This window comes from Mustela lutreola, chromosome 5 (genome assembly GCF_030435805.1).
Source record: "Mustela lutreola isolate mMusLut2 chromosome 5, mMusLut2.pri, whole genome shotgun sequence".
NCBI classification, from domain to species: Eukaryota; Metazoa; Chordata; class Mammalia; order Carnivora; family Mustelidae; genus Mustela; species Mustela lutreola.
The window spans coordinates 73,115,060-73,133,831 of NC_081294.1; the positions used below are offsets into that span (position 1 = coordinate 73,115,060).

The 18,772-nt window shown below is 37.9% G+C and overlaps 1 protein-coding gene across 2 annotated transcripts in view; it reads left to right on the forward strand.

The window, feature by feature from the left end:
* The window catches only part of SEC24A (SEC24 homolog A, COPII coat complex component), a 69,310-nt gene that overhangs the window by 17,344 nt on the left and 33,194 nt on the right, over positions 1-18,772 (forward strand). The window contains exons 2-8 of one of the 2 annotated variants that reach the window (XM_059174605.1): positions 2,425-2,916; positions 8,830-9,000; positions 13,886-13,963; positions 15,004-15,164; positions 15,449-15,621; positions 16,682-16,784; positions 17,963-18,089. In XM_059174605.1, the coding sequence (XP_059030588.1) occupies positions 2,425-2,916; positions 8,830-9,000; positions 13,886-13,963; positions 15,004-15,164; positions 15,449-15,621; positions 16,682-16,784; positions 17,963-18,089 (1,305 nt within the window). The remainder of the gene's footprint in view (positions 1-2,424; positions 2,917-8,829; positions 9,001-13,885; positions 13,964-15,003; positions 15,165-15,448; positions 15,622-16,681; positions 16,785-17,962; positions 18,090-18,772) is intronic. The other variant, XM_059174606.1, reaches the window with a different exon arrangement.

Below are 18,772 nucleotides of genomic sequence, written 5' to 3' on the forward strand. Positions count from 1 at the left end.
CTATTTGAATTATGGTGTTCACGTGGTGCTTCTTTGAGGAGATTGTTCGAAAAGAGACCCGAGTAAAGACACTGAATGAGATTATCTTGGGGAAGAGCATTCTTGGCAGAGTTAAAAAGTGAAGGAACCCTATGGTAGGAGCATATTTAAGCTTGTTGTAGGAACATTCAGGTGGGTGGGACTGGAGCTGAACAGAGGAAAAGGAGTAGGAAATTGAATAGCTTGTTTATGAAGGTCTTTCGCCATTAAATGAAGTAACATGTCAGTTGACAGTGACTTTACCATATGCATATATTAAACTCAAAGATGAGGGTCTTCATTATACATAAATATTTAAAGAGGAGCTGGGGCATCTAGGTGGCTTAATCAGTTAAGCATCCACGTCTTGATTTTTGCTCAGGTCATTATCTCAGGGTCATGAGTTCTGGCCCAAGTACAACTCCAAGCTCAACACGGAGTGTATTCATCCCTCTCCCTCTGGTCCTCCTTGTTCTCTCTCTCTCTCTCTTTCAGATAAATAAATAAATAAAATCTTTAAAAAAAAAAAAAAAAGTTGCACACTCTACTGACTGAGCCACCCAGGTGCACTCTGAGTGCTATCTTTTTAAAAAGTATTTTGACTGGTACAGTCTTTTAAGCATTTGCCTTTGATCTCAGGGTCCTGGGCTTGAGCCCCACATTGGGGATCCCTGCTAAGTGGGGAGTCTGCTTCTCTACCCTCTACTCCTCCTGCCCCGCTTGTGCTCATACTCGCTTGCTCTCAAATAAAATCTTTTAAAAAAGTGTTTATCTATTTCCTTTTATTGTCTAATTTAAGCAACAGAAATAACAGTATATTCCTGAGTAGAAGTAGTAGTTCTAGGGATTTTTCTTTATAGCAGCTTTATTTTTTAATTAGTTTTAATCTTTTTAATTTTTAAAATATTTTTATTTGTTTGATAGAGATCACAAGTAGGCGGGGGGCGGGGAGCAGGCTCCCCGCTGAGCAGAGAGCCCAACGCGGGGCTCCATCCCAGGACCCTGAGATCATGATCTGAGCTGAAGGCAGAGGCTTTAACCCACTGAGCCACCCAGGCGCCCCATAACAGCTTTAAAATGTACAATTCATTGATTTTTCTTGTATTCACAGAGTTTTGCAACCATCACTACTATCAATTTTATAATTTTTTAAAGATTTTTTAAAAATTTATTCATTTGTGAGAGAGACAGAAAGAGCACAAGGAGGGGGAGCAGCAGGCTTCCTGCAACCATCACTACTATCAGTTTTATAATATTTTTATAATCCCCAAAAGAAACCCTATTCTTACTGGCAGTTACTCCCCATTCCCTCCTCCTCCCAGCCCCTACAATCTCCCAGCGCCTGCAGTCCAGCAAATACAACTGGATTTTGCTGTTCAGCACATTTCATATAAATGAATCATACAACGTATGCTCTTGATGGCCAGCATCTTTCACTCAGCATAATGTTGTCAAGGTTTATCTATGTTGTAAAATGTAGTCAATATTGCATTCCTTTTTATGATATTGCGTTGTGTAGATGTACCCTTTGTTTATCTGTTCATTGGTTGATGGACATTGGGTTGTTTGTACTTTTTTGCAATTATGAATAATGATGTTATGAACATTTGTGCATGAGTTTTTATGCAAGGTAAGAGTGGAATTGCTGGATTATATGATAACTAGGTTTAATACTTTGAGGAACTGCCAAATTGTTTTCTACTGTAGTTGCACCATTTTACACTTCTTTTAGCATTGTGTGAGGTTTTCAGTTTCTCCACATTTTTTTTAAAGATAGATTTATTTATTTATTTGTTTGTTTGTTTGTCAGAGACCAAGAGAGAGAGTGCGCAAGCAGGGGTAATGGCAGGCAGGGGCAGAAGGAAAAACACGCTGCCCACTGAGCAAGGATCCCAATGCAGGACTGGATCCAATAACCCTGGGATCATGACTTGAGCCAAAGGTAGACGCTTAACCAACTGAGCCACCCAGGTGTCCTGTAAAGATTTCATTTATTTATTTGACAGAGAGAGACACCGTGAGAGAGGGAACACAAGCAGGGGGAGTGAGAGAGGGAGAAACGGGAGCCTGATGCAGGGCTCAGTATTTTCTCCAGGTTCTTGTTAACACTAAAATGTTTACCGACTTTTTCATTTCAGTCATCCAGATTGGTGTGAGTGCCATCTCACTGTGGTTTTGATTTGTATTTCTCTAATGACTAATAATGTTGAGTGTTTTTGCATGTGCGTATTGACTGTTTGCATATCTCTTTGGAAATATATTTGAATGCCTGAATCTTTTGTTCATTTTTAAATTGGGTTGTCTTTTTATTATTTAATTATAAGAGTACCATATGCATTACTGTATTTCTTAAAGTATTTTTATTGCTTTGTTTGCAATACTAATTTTTCCTCCTCTTATTGGAAGGTCCTGTCCAAAATGCACTGGTGTCTTCACAAATATCAGTGAACCAAGGATATAATTCTCAGCTTCCAGGATCCTATCCTCATCTAATACCAGCAAAGACATTGAATCCAGTCTCTGGACAGTCTAACTATGGTGGTTCTCAGACTGTTTCTCCGTTAAGTAATTATCAGGGACCTGGGCAGACTCTTCACAGACCACCTGTGGCTTCTAATCCAGCGACACCTTCACTTCACAGTGCTCCTGTTCCCCGAATGCCACTACCTACTTCTCATAACCCAGCTGCTACACCAATGCCTTCTGGTAGCTTTCTTCCTGGAGCCAACGTACATCCACCTTTGAATTGGCAGTATAACTATTCATCCACAGGATCACAGACAAACCATTGTCCTCCTGCATCATCCCAACCAACTATATCTGGGAATACAAATTTGACAAGTCATCAGTATGTCTCTTCTGGAGATCCTTCATTTCAAAACAACTTCATAAAATCAGGTAGAGTTCTTATTAGGAGTACTTCCTCTGTAGAAATGAGAAAATTTTGGGAGTTGAGATGTTATAATTTATATTTCAAGACTTAAAACCAAATGGAGAACTCTTAGTTTTCTCATTGTTAATCTTTAAATAAGTTACTTCTCTAACCTTGAGTTAGCTTAGAATCATGGGTTTGCTTTTTACCTTTGATGGTATCCTCTGTGTTTCTTTGAGTCACCCATGATACTTCAGGGAATCAGGTATGCATGTAGATCTACTTCCTTATGGGCTTGCCATTACTGTTTTTTAACTGGGTTCCATATTAAGAAGCTCAGTTCCATATTAAGAAGCTCGGTCTCTTTTTTGTTGTCTTGATCTGAGGCTTGGGTTATCTTTTTGTTATGGCTTAGACAGTTTTGGTCCCCAGAAAGTGTAGGATCCTGACAATAACTTTGTAGTGAAGAGTGCTAATTACCAGAATTGCAGCCAGAAAGCAGTGGGCAGAGATTTATATTTATTTTTTCTTGTAAGGATTTTATAGTTTTAGCTCTCATATTTCGGTCTTTGATCAATCTGGAGTTAATTTTTGTGAATAGTGTGAGGTAGGGGTTCAGCTTCATTCTTGTGCGTGTGAGTATACATTTGTCCCAGGACTATTGGATGGTAAGACTGTTCTTTGTTTCATTGAATGGTGTTGGCACCCTTATTGAAAATCAATTGATCATAAATGTAAGGGACTCTGATCTATAACTGTCTTTATACCAGTACCAAACAACTTGATTACTATAGGTTTGTAGTAAGTCTTGAATTTGGGAAGTATGACTCCTCCAACTTTTTTTAAAAGATTTTATTTATTTATTTGAAATGTACAATTCAAATAGCATGACTCCTCCAACTTTTTTTAAAAGATTTTATTTATTTATTTGAGAAAGAGAGAGCACGAGCAGGAGGAGGGGCAGAGGGAGAAGCAGACTCCCCACTGAGCAGGGAGCCCCACGCAGGGCTCATCCTAGGACCCTGAGATCATGACTCAAGCTGAAGTCAGATGCTTAACAGACTGAGCCACTCAAGCACCCCTCCAACTTTGTTTTTCTTTTTCAAGTTTGTTGTGACTATTCTGCCTTCCTTGGCATTTTCATAAGAATTTTAGGATTAGTTTGTCAATTTGCAGTTTTGGTTGGGATTGTGTGTACATCAGTTTGTATATCAAAATTTGGTCGTATCTGGTTCACAATTACATTTAACCATTTCGCTGTTCCTACTTAGCTCTTAAAATTAGTGTCTTGTACACTTAACAAAATTAATAGTGTTACTTTAAAAAGCTTTTAAAATTCTGTATTGAGATCTGCAGGTTGATTCTGTTGAGCCGACATCCTCAAGGAAATGAACTAGTAAAAACTTCCAAATGAAATAGTAATATCAATAGTTACCTAGTGTATGTATTCCTGTATACTACATATACTTGAACTGCTGAAACTGTTTTTCTTGGCCTCTGATCAGTCATTGGCTCTGGTGAATACATTTTGCATTTTGGTCTATAAAGGTTAAAGTTGCTTCTAGAAAATTGGTTTCTTTCTTTCTTTTTTTTTTTAAAATATTTTATTTATTTACTTGTCAGAGACAGAGTGAGAGAGTGAGCAAGGACAGGCAGGGGGAGTGGCAGGCAAAGGGAGAGGACAAGCAGGCTCCCCGCTGAGCAGGGAGCCCAATGAAGGACTTGATTCCAGTACCCTGGGATCATGACCTGCACTGAAGGCAGACACTTAACCAATTGAAACTGAAAATTGGTTTCTGTGTAGAAATCTTCTGATCTGCAGTTGTTCAAACTGAAATCGTCTGGTTACTTTTATTCTTATTCATTTGGCACCATGAGTGAGCATCAGTCATTTGAAATTAATGAATTTTCATGTCATTATTGATAATTATAAGTAACATTTATTGAATGTTTTTATTTTCCAGCACTTTGCCAAACTTCTGTATGTGGTATCTTAATTAATCTTCATGACAGTATCTTCTTTTACAGATAAGAAATGAGGTTTGAATACTTGGCCCAAAGCCACAAGAGAATAGTTTGGGAAAAGCTACTATTAAAAAACTATTTAGGGGCGCCTGGGTGGCTCAGTGGGTTAAAGCCTCTGCCTTCGGCTCAGGTCATGATCCCAGAGTCCTGGGATCGAGCCCCACATCGGGCTCTCTGCTCAGCAGGGAGCCTGCTTCCTCCTCTCTCTCTGCCTGCCTCTCTGCCTACTTGTGATCTCTGTCAAATAAATAAATAAACAAAAGCTTAAAAAAAAAAACAAAACTATTTAGGGGCACCTGAAGGAGCCACTGAGGGTGGCTTAGTGGGTTAAAGCCTCTGCCTTGGGGCGCTTGGGTGGCTCAGTGGGTTAAAGCCTCTGCCTTCGGCTCAGGTCATGATCCCGGGGTCCTGGGATCGAGCCCCGCATCGGGCTCTCTGCTCAGCGGGGAGCCTGCTTCCTCCTCTCTCTCTGCCTGCCTCTCTGCCTATTTGTGATTTCTGTCTGTCAAAAAATAAAAATCTTTAAAAAAAAAAAAAAAAAAAAAGCCTCTGCCTTTGGCTCAGGTCATGATCCCGGGGTCCTGGGATCGAGCCCCACATCGGGCTCTCTGCTCAGTGGGGGGCCTGCTTCCTCCTCCTCTCTCTCTGTTTGCCTCTCTACCTACTTGTGATCTCTGTCTGTAAAATAAATAAATAAAATCTTAAAAAAAAAAAACTATTTATGAGTAGGTGTAGCTTCTTATTAAAAAGCACATCATTAATAATCTGAAATTTTTTCAGTTATTACAAGCCCTCAGGTAGAGAGCTACACCACAGATACGGTGAAAGACAAAAGCGAATGACAAAACTTAGGAAGCTTCTTATATAAAAGAAGGGGAAGGGGCGCCTGGGTGGCTCAGTGGGTTGGGCCATTGCCTTCGGCTCAGGTCATGATCTCAGGGTCCTGGGATCGAGTCCCGCGTCGGGCTCTCTGCTCAGCGGGGAGCCTGCTTCCTCCTCTCTCTCTCTCTGTCTGCCTCTCTGCCTACTTGTGATCTCTCTCTGTCAAATAAATAAATAAAATCTTAAAAAAAAAAAAAAAAAAGAAGGGGAAGAAAGATACATTTACTAAGAAAATGAACCTTAAATAAATATATGATTATCCTTCTTTTTTCTTAGATACTTCTAAAAAAAATTCCTCATTTTTTTAACACTTAATTGGTAGTAGGTGCCTGATTATCTGATCTCAAAACTGTATCTAGGTTATGCTAAGTTTCGAGTCCACATCATTAAATTTCTCTTTTTTCCTTTTCTTTTTTTAAGATTTTATTTATTTATTTCAGAGAAAGAGCATGGAAATATGAACAATGGGAGAGGGCGTCTAAGGGAGGAGGAGACTCTCCACTGATCAGAGAGTGGTTGCTGGGGCTCAATCCCAGGATCCTGAGATCAGGACCTGAGCTGAAGGCAGACTCTTTTTTTTTTCTTTTAAGATTTCTATTTATTTATTTATTTGTTTGTTTGTCTATTTTGTCAGAGGAGAGAGAGAGCACAAGCAGCAGGCAGGGAGAGAAGCAGGCTCCCCGCTGAGCAAGGAGCCCAATGTGGGACTTGATCCCAGACACTGGTATCTTGACCTGAGCTGAAGGCAGACACTTAACCGACTGAGCCACCTAGGCACCCAATCTGACTTTGCTTTTACCTCATAAGCCATCTTTTAACATCCTTACCTTGGCTTTAGGGGTCTCAAGAGGGCAGGTTCTAAAACTCTAGCTACTAATGTTATATATAAGATTTATTCAACTTGAGGGGCGCCTGGGTGGCTCAGTGGGTTAAAGCCTCTGCCTTTGGCTCAGGTCATGATCCCAGGGTCTTGGGATAGAGTCCCACATCGGGCTGTCTGCTCAGTGGGGACCCTGCTTCTCCGTCTCTCTGCCTGCCTGTCTGCCTACTTGTGATCTCTGTCTGTCAAATGAATAAATAAAATCTTAAAAAAAAAAAAAGAATTATTCAACTTGAGGGGCACCTGGGTGGCTCAGTTGGTTAAGTGCCTGACTCTTGGTCTCAGCTCAGGTTTTGATCTCGCAGTCATGAGTTCAAAGTCTGTTGGACTTCACACAGGGCTTGTGACTACTTAAAAAAGAAAAAATTATTCAGCTTGAAAAAATGTCTACTTTAGGGGCTCCTGGTGGCTCAGTGTAAGCCTCTGCCTTTGACTCAGGTCATGATCTCAGGGTCCTGGGATCAGGCCCTACATCGAGCTCTCTGCTCAGTAGAAGCCTGCTTCCCCTTCTCTCTCTGCCTGCCTCTCTACTTACTTGCAATCTCTCTCTTTCTCTGTCAAATAAATAAATAAAGTCTTTTTAAACAGTCTACTTTATGAAATGTAGCATGTTGTGGTTTCAATTTTTTTTCTTAAACCTGTGAAAAATCTCTATAAGCTCACTTGTATTTTGTTAAACATTAGGTTGTTACACCTTTGTGGCCAGATGTATCATACATTTTTGCTCGTGTTGAGTTGGTAGTGTACCTTGTCCTTTTGTTCTTTCAACCTGTCTGTATTGCCATGGATATATATCAGTGCTTCCTTGATAAGGGAGTTATATGGCAGTAATCTGTATCTTCAGTTGTTAACAGGGCACTGATTTGTCTTGTTCGGAGCTATAAGGTTCAGTAATAACAATCACGTTTCATTTTGACCCTGGAGAATTGAACAGTATTGAAGAAACATTGAAAATTTTCGTATCTGGGTCTCTTTATCCCTTTACTTTAAAAAATCACAAGGTTTTACAAATACAGGTAGAATATCAGTAAAATTCATTTATTATCTATTTCACTTACAAATTCAGAGGATTTAAAAAGTCCTGGAATTTGGACACGTGGTTGGCTCAGTGGGTTAAGCCTCTGCCTTCTGCTTAGGTCATGATCTCAGGGTCCTAGGATCAAGCACCATATCAGGCTCTCTGCTCAGCAGGGAGCCTGCTTCCCCCTCTCTCTGCCTGCCTCTCTGCCTACTTGTGATTTCTCTCTGTCAAATAAATTTTTAAAATCTTAAAAAAAAAAAAAAAGAAAAGAAAACTCGTGAAATCAAGGCAGCAAGATACTGGTAGATATAATGAAAAATACCACGTCATTCCTAGTTTAGTTTTGTGAGTAGTGTTAAACTTCTCAGATATCAGTGTTTTATAAAGTATATACTTTAACTTTTGTATCATTTCCTGATTTTTTAAGCCTAGGAAGTGTTCCTTTGTTTTCTTTTCTTCCTTCCTTCTTCCTTTCCTTTCTCCTTCTCTTCCCCTCCCCTCCCTCCCTCCCTCCCTTCCTTCCTTTCTTTTTTTTCTTTGAGAGAGAACTTGTGAGCAGGGGAGAGGAATAGAGTAAGAGGGAGAAAGAGAACCTTAAGCAGGCTCCAAAGCTCAGCAGAGACCCCCACATGGGGCTTGATTCCAAGACCCTGAGATTATGACCCAAGCTGAAAACAAGAGTCCGTCCTCAACTGACTGAGCCACCCAGGCACCTCTAGTTTGTAGCTTTAGAAAGCTGTCAACCTAATTAATGTTAATTGAATGGACTATGTTAATAGGTCATTAATAATATTTTATTCATGTTAATTTCTGTTGGAATATTTGACATGGCCTTGTTGAACCTCTGTGACCAGTTAATTAAAATTAATCAATAAACAGGGCATTGAATCTACCCTATAAGTGATTTGATGCTCCTTTAATAATTGACAAATAAGAAGCATGTTAAAGAGACTTGAAAATGTGTAAAGCATGCATATAAATTAGGAAGTCATAAACCTGAGCAGGTAACATATTTCTGGTAATTTGTTAGTGATTTTAATTAAAATGTAAATCTGGAAGTTAACACATATTTGGTAAAAGGCTGTTCTTCTTAGTTCTTAAGTGACTTGTAAAAAACTGATGTTTCTGTAGGTTCTACACCCGCATTAGTGAACCCATCTCTGCCTACCACTTTCCAACCAGGAGCTCCTCTTGGGCCCCCTCCAACTGGAGGACCACCTCCAGTGAGGGCAGTCACTCCTCAGAAACCATCACATAGAGCTGCGCCCCACCCCTCATTCAATTCAGTTGTCAACCAAGAAGGTAAGCAAGGCAAAACCAAGTCAAATCCTAATGTTTTGACTGGGGGGGTGGAAGGATCAATATTATTTGAATTTTTGCATTCAGGTATTATTTTTTCCAGAAAATTTAGTTGTTTCACTTAGGAAGGCCTTCAAGAATTTAGAGTTTAAAAAAGTTCCTTAGTATTCTACTACCCTGTATCGGGCCTAGCATTTAGGAACTACTGTTATCTTTTTTTGTTGCTGGGCAGATTTTAACAATCATGGCTCTAAAGTTAGATGCTTTTTGGCGGAGGAAGGTGAGAATTTCTGTTTTTCTGGGCATGGTGTTAGAACTGTCCTTTTAATACATTGGCTCTTTTCCATGAAAGCAGTGTTTTTTTTTTTTTTCTGCTGTTATTGTAAATGTTAACAAATATTCATCAACCTAAATAAAAAGTAAAATATACAAGCATTTTGAAGTTGTATGTAAGCAGGAAAATGTTTTGTTTTTTTTTAAATTTTTTATTTTTTATAAACATGTATTTTTATCCCCAGGGGTACAGGTCTGTGAATCACCAGGTTTACACACTTCACAGCACTCACCAAAGCACACACCCTCCCCAATGTCCATAATCCCACCCCCTTCTCCCAACTCCTCTCCCCCCAGCAACCCTCAGTTTGTTTTGTGAGATTAAGAGTCACTTATGGTTTGTCTCCCTCCCAATTCCATCTTGTTTCATTGATTCTTCTTCTACCCACTTAAGCCCCCATGTTGCATCACCACTTCCTCATATCAGGGAAATCATATGATAGTTGTCTTTCTCTGCTTGACTTATTTCACTAAGCATGATACGCTCTAGTTCCATCCATGTTGTCACAAATGGCAAGATTTCATTTCTTTTGATGGTTGCATAGTATTCCATTGTGTATATATACCACATCTTCTTGATCCATTCATCTGTTGATGGACATCTAGGTTCTTTCCATAGTTTGGCTATTGTGGACATTGCTGCTATAAACATTCGGGTGCACGTGCCCCTTTGGATCACTACGTTTGTATCTTTAGGGTAAATACCCAGTAGTGCAATTGCTGGGTCATAGGGCAGTTCTATTTTCAACATTTTGAGGAACCTCCATGCTGTTTTCCAGAGTGGCTGCATCAGCTTGCATTCCCACCAACAGTGTAGGAGGGTTCCCCTTTCTCTGCATCCTCGCCAGCATCTGTCATTTCCTGACTTGTTGATTTTAGCCATTCTGACTGGTGTGAGGTGATATCTCATTGTGGTTTTGATTTGTATTTCCCTGATGCCGAGTGATATGGAGCACTTTTTCATGTGTCTGTTGGCCATCTGGATGTCTTCTTTGCAGAAATGTCTGTTCATGTCCTCTGCCCATTTCTTGATTGGATTATTTGTTCTTTGGGTGTTGAGTTTGCTAAGTTCTTTATAGATTCTGGACACTAGTCCTTTATCAGATATGTCGTTTGCAAATATCTTCTCCCATTCTGTCAGTTGTCTTTTGATTTTGTTAACTGTTTCCTTTGCTGTGCAAAAGCTTTTGATCTTGATGAAATCCCAATAGTTCATTTTTGCCCTTGCTTCCCTTGCCTTTGGCGATGTTCCTAGGAAGATGTTGCTGCGGCTGAGGTCGAAGAGGTTGCTGCCTGTGTTCTCCTCAAGGATTTTGATGGATTCCTTTCGCACATTGAAGTCCTTCATCCATTTTGAGTCTATTTTCATGTGTGGTGTAAGGAAATGGTCCAATTTCATTTTTCTGCATGTGGCTGTCCAATTTTCCCAGCACCATTTATTGAAGAGGCTGTCTTTTTTCCATTGGACATTCTTTCCTGCTTTGTCAAAGATTAGTTGACCGTAGAGTTGAGGGTCTATTTCTGGGCTCTCTTTTCTGTTCCATTGATCTATGTTTCTGTTTTTGTGCCAGTACCATGCTGTCTTGATGATGACAGCTTTGTAATAGAGCTTGAAGTCCGGAATTGTGATGCCACCAACTTTGGCTTTCTTTTTCAATATCCCTTTGGCTATTCGAGGTCTTTTCTGGTTCCATATAAATTTTAGAATTATTTGTTCCATTTCTTTGAAAAAGATGGATGGTACTTTGATAGGAATTGCATTAAATGTGTAGATTGCTTTAGGTAGCATAGACATTTTCACAATATTTATTCTTCCAATCCAGGAGCATGGAACATTTTTCCATTTCTTTGTGTCTTCCTCAATTTCTTTCATGAGTACTTTATAGTTTTCTGAGTATAGATTCTGTGCCTCTTTGGTTAGGTTTATTCGTAGGTATCTTATAGTTTTGGGTGCAATTGTAAATGGGATTGACTCCTTAATTTCTCTTTCTTCTGTCTTGTTGGTGTAGAGAAATGCAACTGATTTCTGTGCATTGATTTTATATCCTGACACTTTACTAAATTCCTGTACAAGTTCTAGCAGTTTTGGAGTGGAGTCTTTTGGGTTTTCCACATATAGTATCATATCATCTGCGAAGAGTGATAATTTGACTTCTTCTTTGCCGATTTGGATGCCTTTAATTTCCTTTTGTTGTCTGATTGCTGAGGCTAGGACCTCTAGTACTATGTTGAATAGCAGTGGTGATAATGGACATCCCTGCCATGTTCCTGACCTTAGCGGAAAAGCTTTCAGTTTTTCTCCATTGAGAATGATATTTGCGGTGGGTTTTTCATAGATGGCTTTGATGATATTGAGGTATGTGCCCTCTATCCCTACACTTTGAAGAGTTTTGATCAGGAAGGGATGCTGTACTTTGTCAAATGCTTTTTCAGCATCTATTGAGAGTATCATATGGTTCTTATTCTTTCTTTTATTGATGTGTTGTATAAACAGGAAAATGTTTTAAAGCATTGTCTTCAGATATAACTTTAAAATACAAGTTTATTAGTTTAAACAATATATTTTGTCAAGTAAGAAATTGATTTTAGCAATAACCTAACCAATGCAACAAAATGTGGAAATAGGAAAACAGAGGAGGGAAAAACCGCTGTCCATATCCTACTTCTGAATACGATGAATATTATTTTTGTTTTTTTTCTAGCATTTCCTTTTTTTAGTATTATATAAGTAGGGAAAAGAGCGACCTATGAATATTTTGGAAAGAATGGTGTTAACAATGAGTAACAAAATGAAAATGTCCCACTGTCTGCCACATTATAATTTTGAAAATCAAGCTACAATAAATATTTGCATTTTTTTTTAAGATTTTATTTATTTATTTTTTAAGAGACAGAGGGAGAGAGAGAAAGCGAGCACAGGCAGACAAAGAGGCAGGCAGAGGCAGAGGGAGAAGCAGGCTCCCTGCCGAGCTAGGAGCCCGATGTGGGACTCGATCCCAGGACCCTGGGATCATGACCTGAGCCGAAGGCAGCTGCTTAGCCAACTGAGCCACCCAGGCGTCCCAAATATTTGCATTTTTAACCAACTAAAAATATGCCCAGTGTTTTTATTTTCTTTTACAAACAGTTTTACTAAGTTTTTCATATCAACTCATGGTTAAAGTCATGGTGGTCTTGAGAGCTAGAAAGGAATTAACTGATTTTATCAACTATTAAACTTAACTGTTGGTGTTAAAATGACTGTTAGAGTTAGCACCTTTGTACTTAGATGCTAGAGGTTGATTCTATTTACTAATTTTAGTTTCTTCTATACCTGACTTAGAGTTCATAAATAGTAGAGGTCCTTGAAATAGATTTCAATTCTTCATAAGCAGGTGTTCCTGGCATTTATCTTTAAATTTTTTAATTGGAGGGAAAGGAAGTTAAGACTTTTATTTTATTTTAGTAGCTGATCCCTAGAATAAAGCAATCATTACATTAACTCATATCATCTTCAGATTAATTCTAGATTCCACTCTGTTCCTTAGTTTGAAAAAAAAAACTATATATTTTTTTAAGATTTTATTTATTTGACAGAACACAAGTAGGCCGAGAGGCCAGCAGAGGGAGAAGCAGGCTCTCAGCTGAGCAGGGAGCCCGACGTGGGGTTCAATCCCAGGACTCTGGGATCACAACCTGAGCCGAAGGCAGCCATTCAACTGACTGAGCCACCTAGTTGCCTCCCCCAAAAAAGTATTTTTATCTTCATGATTTATTTTCTCTTTAAATAGTATTGATTTTGGTGACTTTTTTTTTTCAGTGTGTACTGTTCTTTAGAGGTTTTTATTTTTTATTTATTTTTTTTTTTTAAAGATTTTATTTATTTGTCAGAGAGAGCAAGCGAGAGCGAGCACAGGCAGACAGAGTGGAAGGCAGAGTCAGACGGAGAAGCAGGCTCCCTGCGGAGCAAGGAGCCCGATATGGGACTCGATCCCAGGACGCTGGGATCATGACCTGAGCCGAAGGCAGCTGCCCAACCAACTGAGCCACCCAGGCGCCCCATCTTTAGAGGTTTTTAATGCTCTCAACTGCTGAAATCTTTCAGATAATATATAATTTTACAAACTGCACGAAGGACTATCAGTTTTAGAAGTTCATAAAATTATTTAAAACTTTTATATATTTTGGGGGCGCCTGGGTGGCTCAGTGGGTTAAAGCCTCTGCCTTCAGCTCAGGTCATTATCCCAAGGTCCTGGGATCGAGTCCCACATTGGGCTCTCTGCTCAGCAGAGAGCCTGCTTCCCCCTCTCTCTCTGCCTGCCTCTCTGCCTACTTGTGATCTCTGTCTGTCAAATAAATAAATAAAATCTTTTTAAAAAACCCACAACTTTTATATATTTTGTATACTTTAAAATGTGCATTATTTGAAATTTTTATTTCAAGATTTGACATTTTTCCTGGGTTGTGGGCTAAAATATTTGGAAAGTTACATTAAAGTTTAGACATTAGTGCTCAAATTTTTCAGAAATTTTAACAATTTTTCTAGTTTAAATATTGTAATAAACTTCTTTTTTAGGTATTGCATCAAATACCAATAATGGATCTATGGTGGTTCACAATAGTTATGATGAAATTGAAGGCGGTGGCTTCTTGGGTGAGATGCTATAAAAGATGATTTTTGGTTTTTTGTGTATGTGTATGTTTGTTTTGTTTTAGTATGTGTTTATTATAGGAAACAGTGAAGAAAATTTCATAATCTTATCACACAGTAATACCTCATGGTAGCATTTTTAAATTTCTATACCTTTAGATTTTTTATTAGTTTTCTTTTCCTTTAAGAATTGGAATCATGGGGGCACCTGGGTGGCTCAGTGGGTTAAAGCCTCTGCCTTCGGCTCGGGTCATGATCCTGGCGTCCTGGGATCAAACCCTGCATTGGGCTCTCTGCTTGGCAGGGAGCCTGCTTCCCCCTCGCTCTCTGCCTGCCTCTCTGCCTACTTGTGAGCTCTGTCTGTGAAATAAATAAATAAAATCTTAAAAAAAAAAAAGAATTAGGATCATGGGCTTTATTATTATGTTCTGGCTATAGAGTATTTTTATGAATTAAATCTATTTCAAGGGGCGCCTGGGTGGCTCAGTGGGTTAAGCCGCTGCCTTCGACTCAGGTCATGATCTCAGGGTCCTGGGATCGAGTCCCGCATCGGGCTCTCTGCTCAGCAGGGAGCCTGCTTCCTTCTCTCTTTCTCTCTCTCTCTCTCGGCCTGCCTCTCAGTGTACTTGTGATTTCTCTCTGTCAAATAAATAAATAAAATCTTTAAAAAAAAAAATAAAAAAAAAATCTATTTCAATATATTAAACCAGTTGTACATTAATATGTTTTCATTGATGTTTTGAATTAGAATTTTAGTCTAAATATAAAGTTTAGTAAATGATACAAAAGTAAATCAACCATACCAAGCTTATTTTTTTCATATAAGCTTATTTTTATGTGTTTTTGGTTATAGTCTACATTAACTAGATTTTCATCATTGCTATTATTTTGTCAGTAGTGTTTATTTGTCTTATATTGCAGATTTGATAAATGAAGGAATTAAATTACCCAAGGGATTTTAGAGTTATAATTCAATGGATGTATGTGTTTATTTGAAGTATTCTAGAGTATAAAATAGAACTTAAAAGTTACCTTGTTTCTAGCAACACCACAGCATACTAACAAGAATCCCACAATGAGCCGAAGTGTTGGGTATTCATATCCCTCCTTACCACCTGGTTATCAGAACACAGGACCACCTAGTACAACTGGAATGCCACCCTCTTCCTTGAATTACTCAAGTGGGCCACAGGGCTTTACTCAGGTAAACTTTTTTTCTTCTTTTTTAACCAGCTTTCCATCTTTTGATTTAAACTGTGTAGGCATAAAAGTTTTGGGAAGCTGTAATGAATTCTTTTAACCAATTAAAATAATGGAATTTCATAAGACTTGTTTTATTACATATCCCCAGAACCAAACAAAATTGACCAGGAAATGTAGATTAGTTTTGTTATTTAGAGCAAAATTAAGTAACTAAGTCCTTATATACTTCTGTTTTCAACTGAAAACATTATAAAGGCTACTTACTTTGAAATTATGTATCTTTAGACTCCCTTAGGTGCTAATCATTTAGCTGCAAGCATGAGTGGATTAAGTCTACATCCAGAGGGGCTAAGAGTTATCAATCTTCTTCAAGAAAGAAACATGCTTCCAGCAACACCTTTGCGGCCTCCTGTTCCAAATTTGCATGAAGATATCCAGAAACTAAACTGTAACCCAGAGTAAGGTTTCAAATAGTGTTTCTTATTCCACATGACATTTTATTCTAGAATTTTTGGATTTTGTTTTTGGCGCTACATGTTTTATGAACTAGCAGTACAACCATTAATTTATGAAAATAGTTTTGCATACGGGAAAATAGATCTTTGTTAATTGCTTACTTGATATTTGAAATATTCTAACTCAGATAGGGTTGTAACTTCTAAGCTGATGACTGCTCTTACCAGCCCTAATGGAACTATGACACTCATTATCATTGTGGTGAATAAATTTTTTTTTCAAGTCCAACATATAGGATTTGATTCTACATAATTCTTTATTTGCTCTCATTTAAAATTATTTTTCATAACAAACTTAATACCCTTCTATCCCTTAAAATGGATCTTTAGTTTAAAATGTATGTGGTGATGACTTTGTAGTGATAACAAAATCAAATTTTGTTACTTTTTAAATGGTTTTTTTAGAACCTTCAACAAAACTGATCTTTTCATTAATAAACTTAAGCTTGCATTTGTACATTTGTGTCATCACCTTTTTTTTTTTTTTTAAGATTTTATTTATTTATTTGACAGAGAGAGATCACAAGTAGGCAGAGGCAGGCAGAGAGAGAGGAGGAAGCAGGCTCCCTGCTGAGCAGAGAGCCCAATGCGGGACTCGATCCCAGGACCCTGAGATCATGACCTGAGCCGAAAGCAGCGGCTTAACCCACTGAGCCACCCAGGCACCCGTGTCATCACCTTTTAATTCCAGTGTAATCAAGATTTATATAAAGAAAAAGTCATTTGTTAGTCTGGGCTGTTTTATGCACAAGCCAAGCCAAGAAGAGACTGTATTTTAGTTACATAATACTGGGTTGTAACTATCCAGCCTCTCTTTCTGAATAGGACTTAAATATTTAATGGGATAAAATTTGAGAGGGCCTATTGAAAAGTTTCTTTGTAATTTGATCCACTGTTAAAATGTGTTACCTTTCATATATTTTTTTTTTGTCCAAAAATAATCATAGTGACAGCTGACAATGATTCTTTTTTTTAATGATACATGGTTTTTACTTTGATACAGGTTATTTCGATGCACGCTGACTAGCATTCCTCAGACTCAGGCCTTACTGAATAAAGCCAAACTTCCTTTGGGACTGCTGCTTCATCCTTTCAAAGACCTAGTGGTATGTTTCACTAATGAACATAAATGTCTAATGGAAAATTATCTTGGTGGTAAGGAATTTTCTACAGTAGTGCAAGAATCACATGTGGAATTTATTTGCGCTTTCTTTAGGAATTTGACCATTGACAGGTTTCTTTATTTGTAATTCAGCCATCATTTTTATTACCAAAATCTTCGAAATGAGGTAAAATAAGCCTATTTTTGAAAAATTCAAGAGGTGCTGAGAGAAAATAAATAAATGAACCATGCTATTTTAAAAAGTTGTAAATTATTTGCCTATTTAAAATGCTTTACCCAGTCTCCCAGTCCTGCCATTCTTGGAGTAAATTTATTGCTTTAGGAAGCTGTTCCCTCTGCTTACGGGAAGAACAAAGAAGCCCTTCCACTTTTATCATAAGGCTTGGGGACCTTGACATACTCTTGGGAGGATCAGTACATAAGTGAGGTGACTATTCCAAAACAAATTTATATTAAGACTTTAGAACTTCTAGTATGTAGGATAAACTTTAAATAGGAACATAATTGCAGGGTTTAATTGGATACTTAATAATTTACCCTTACCTTATTTTATGACAGTTCTTTCATGAGAATTTAGTAAGCCTCTTAATACAACATGAAGAAAATTCCTAGTAACTTTTGGCCATTTACCATCTATCTCAAAAATACATTGGGTATTTACCATGTTGATTTCATAATATAAATGTTTAATTAGAAAATAAATACTTTTAGACAAACCATAAGTGACTCTTCATCTCACAAAACAAACTGAGGGTTGCTGGGGGGAGGGGGGTTTGGAGAAGGGGAGTGGGGTTATGGACATTGGGGAGGGTATGTGCTTTGGTGAGTGCTGTGAAATGTGTAAACCTGGCGATTCACAGACCTGTACCCCTGGGGATAAAAATATATGCTTATGAAAAATAAAAAATTTAAAAAAAAAAGAAAATAAATACTTTTGAAAAGGCAGGATTAATGAGAATGTTCCTGGAGAAAAATAGTTTTTAAAATCAGTACATTTTAACTACATAACTTTGTTGTGTGACAGTTTGGACACATCTTTTACCCTTGTTTTTCTTCTCTAAAATTACAGTATCCCAGAAGTTAACTTGTAAGGTATGGATTAGTATTTGGCCTTTAGATGTGATGATCACTGCCTTTAAAAAATCAGTTCTGTTTTTTTAGCAATTGCCTGTGGTTACCTCCAGTACAATTGTGAGATGCCGCTCATGCAGGACATATATCAACCCTTTTGTCAGCTTTCTGGATCAAAGGAGATGGAAGTGTAACTTATGTTATCGAGTCAACGATGGTATGTTTTTTTAATAACATTTACAAATTTCAGTTCATGTTGTAGAGAAAGCAGATAAGGTGAAATTTTTAAAAAAAGCACCAATAACCTGTCTTACTTACTTGTAATCCTTCAACACTAAGATAACTTTTGTTAACTTCTTTCTACACATTTATACATACATACATATATGTGCATATGTATACATATATGAATAATTATATACTTTTTGAACAAAATGTGATATTCTGATACCACTTTTTTACATTTATTATATTAGATATATAATAAATGGCATATTTCATGGTATTATTTAAGCCTATAATTTAAGAAATATTTTTATTTAGAAATTGTCCCATGCCTTTTCTCTAGGGTGAAAGAAAATAAGTCCACAGAATAGCTGCCATTAGCTTCATTCACTGCTGTATGAAGGGAGGTGGGCAGTGCTAGAAGGTTAGTTGAATGTAGTTTTTTCAGTAATTGAGGAAGAGGAGATCTCTTTCAGAAGTTGCTTACAGTCAATGTTTAAGGAATATCAGCTAACCAGTAACACTTTATTAGGATTAGAGAGGAAAAAGGGTATGTTGATAACCATATTGAAACTTAGGTCTCCAGGGTACCTGGCTGACTCATTTAGGGGAGCATGTGACTCTTGCTTTTGGGTAGTGAGTTCAAACCCCACATTGGGTGTAGAGCTTACTTTA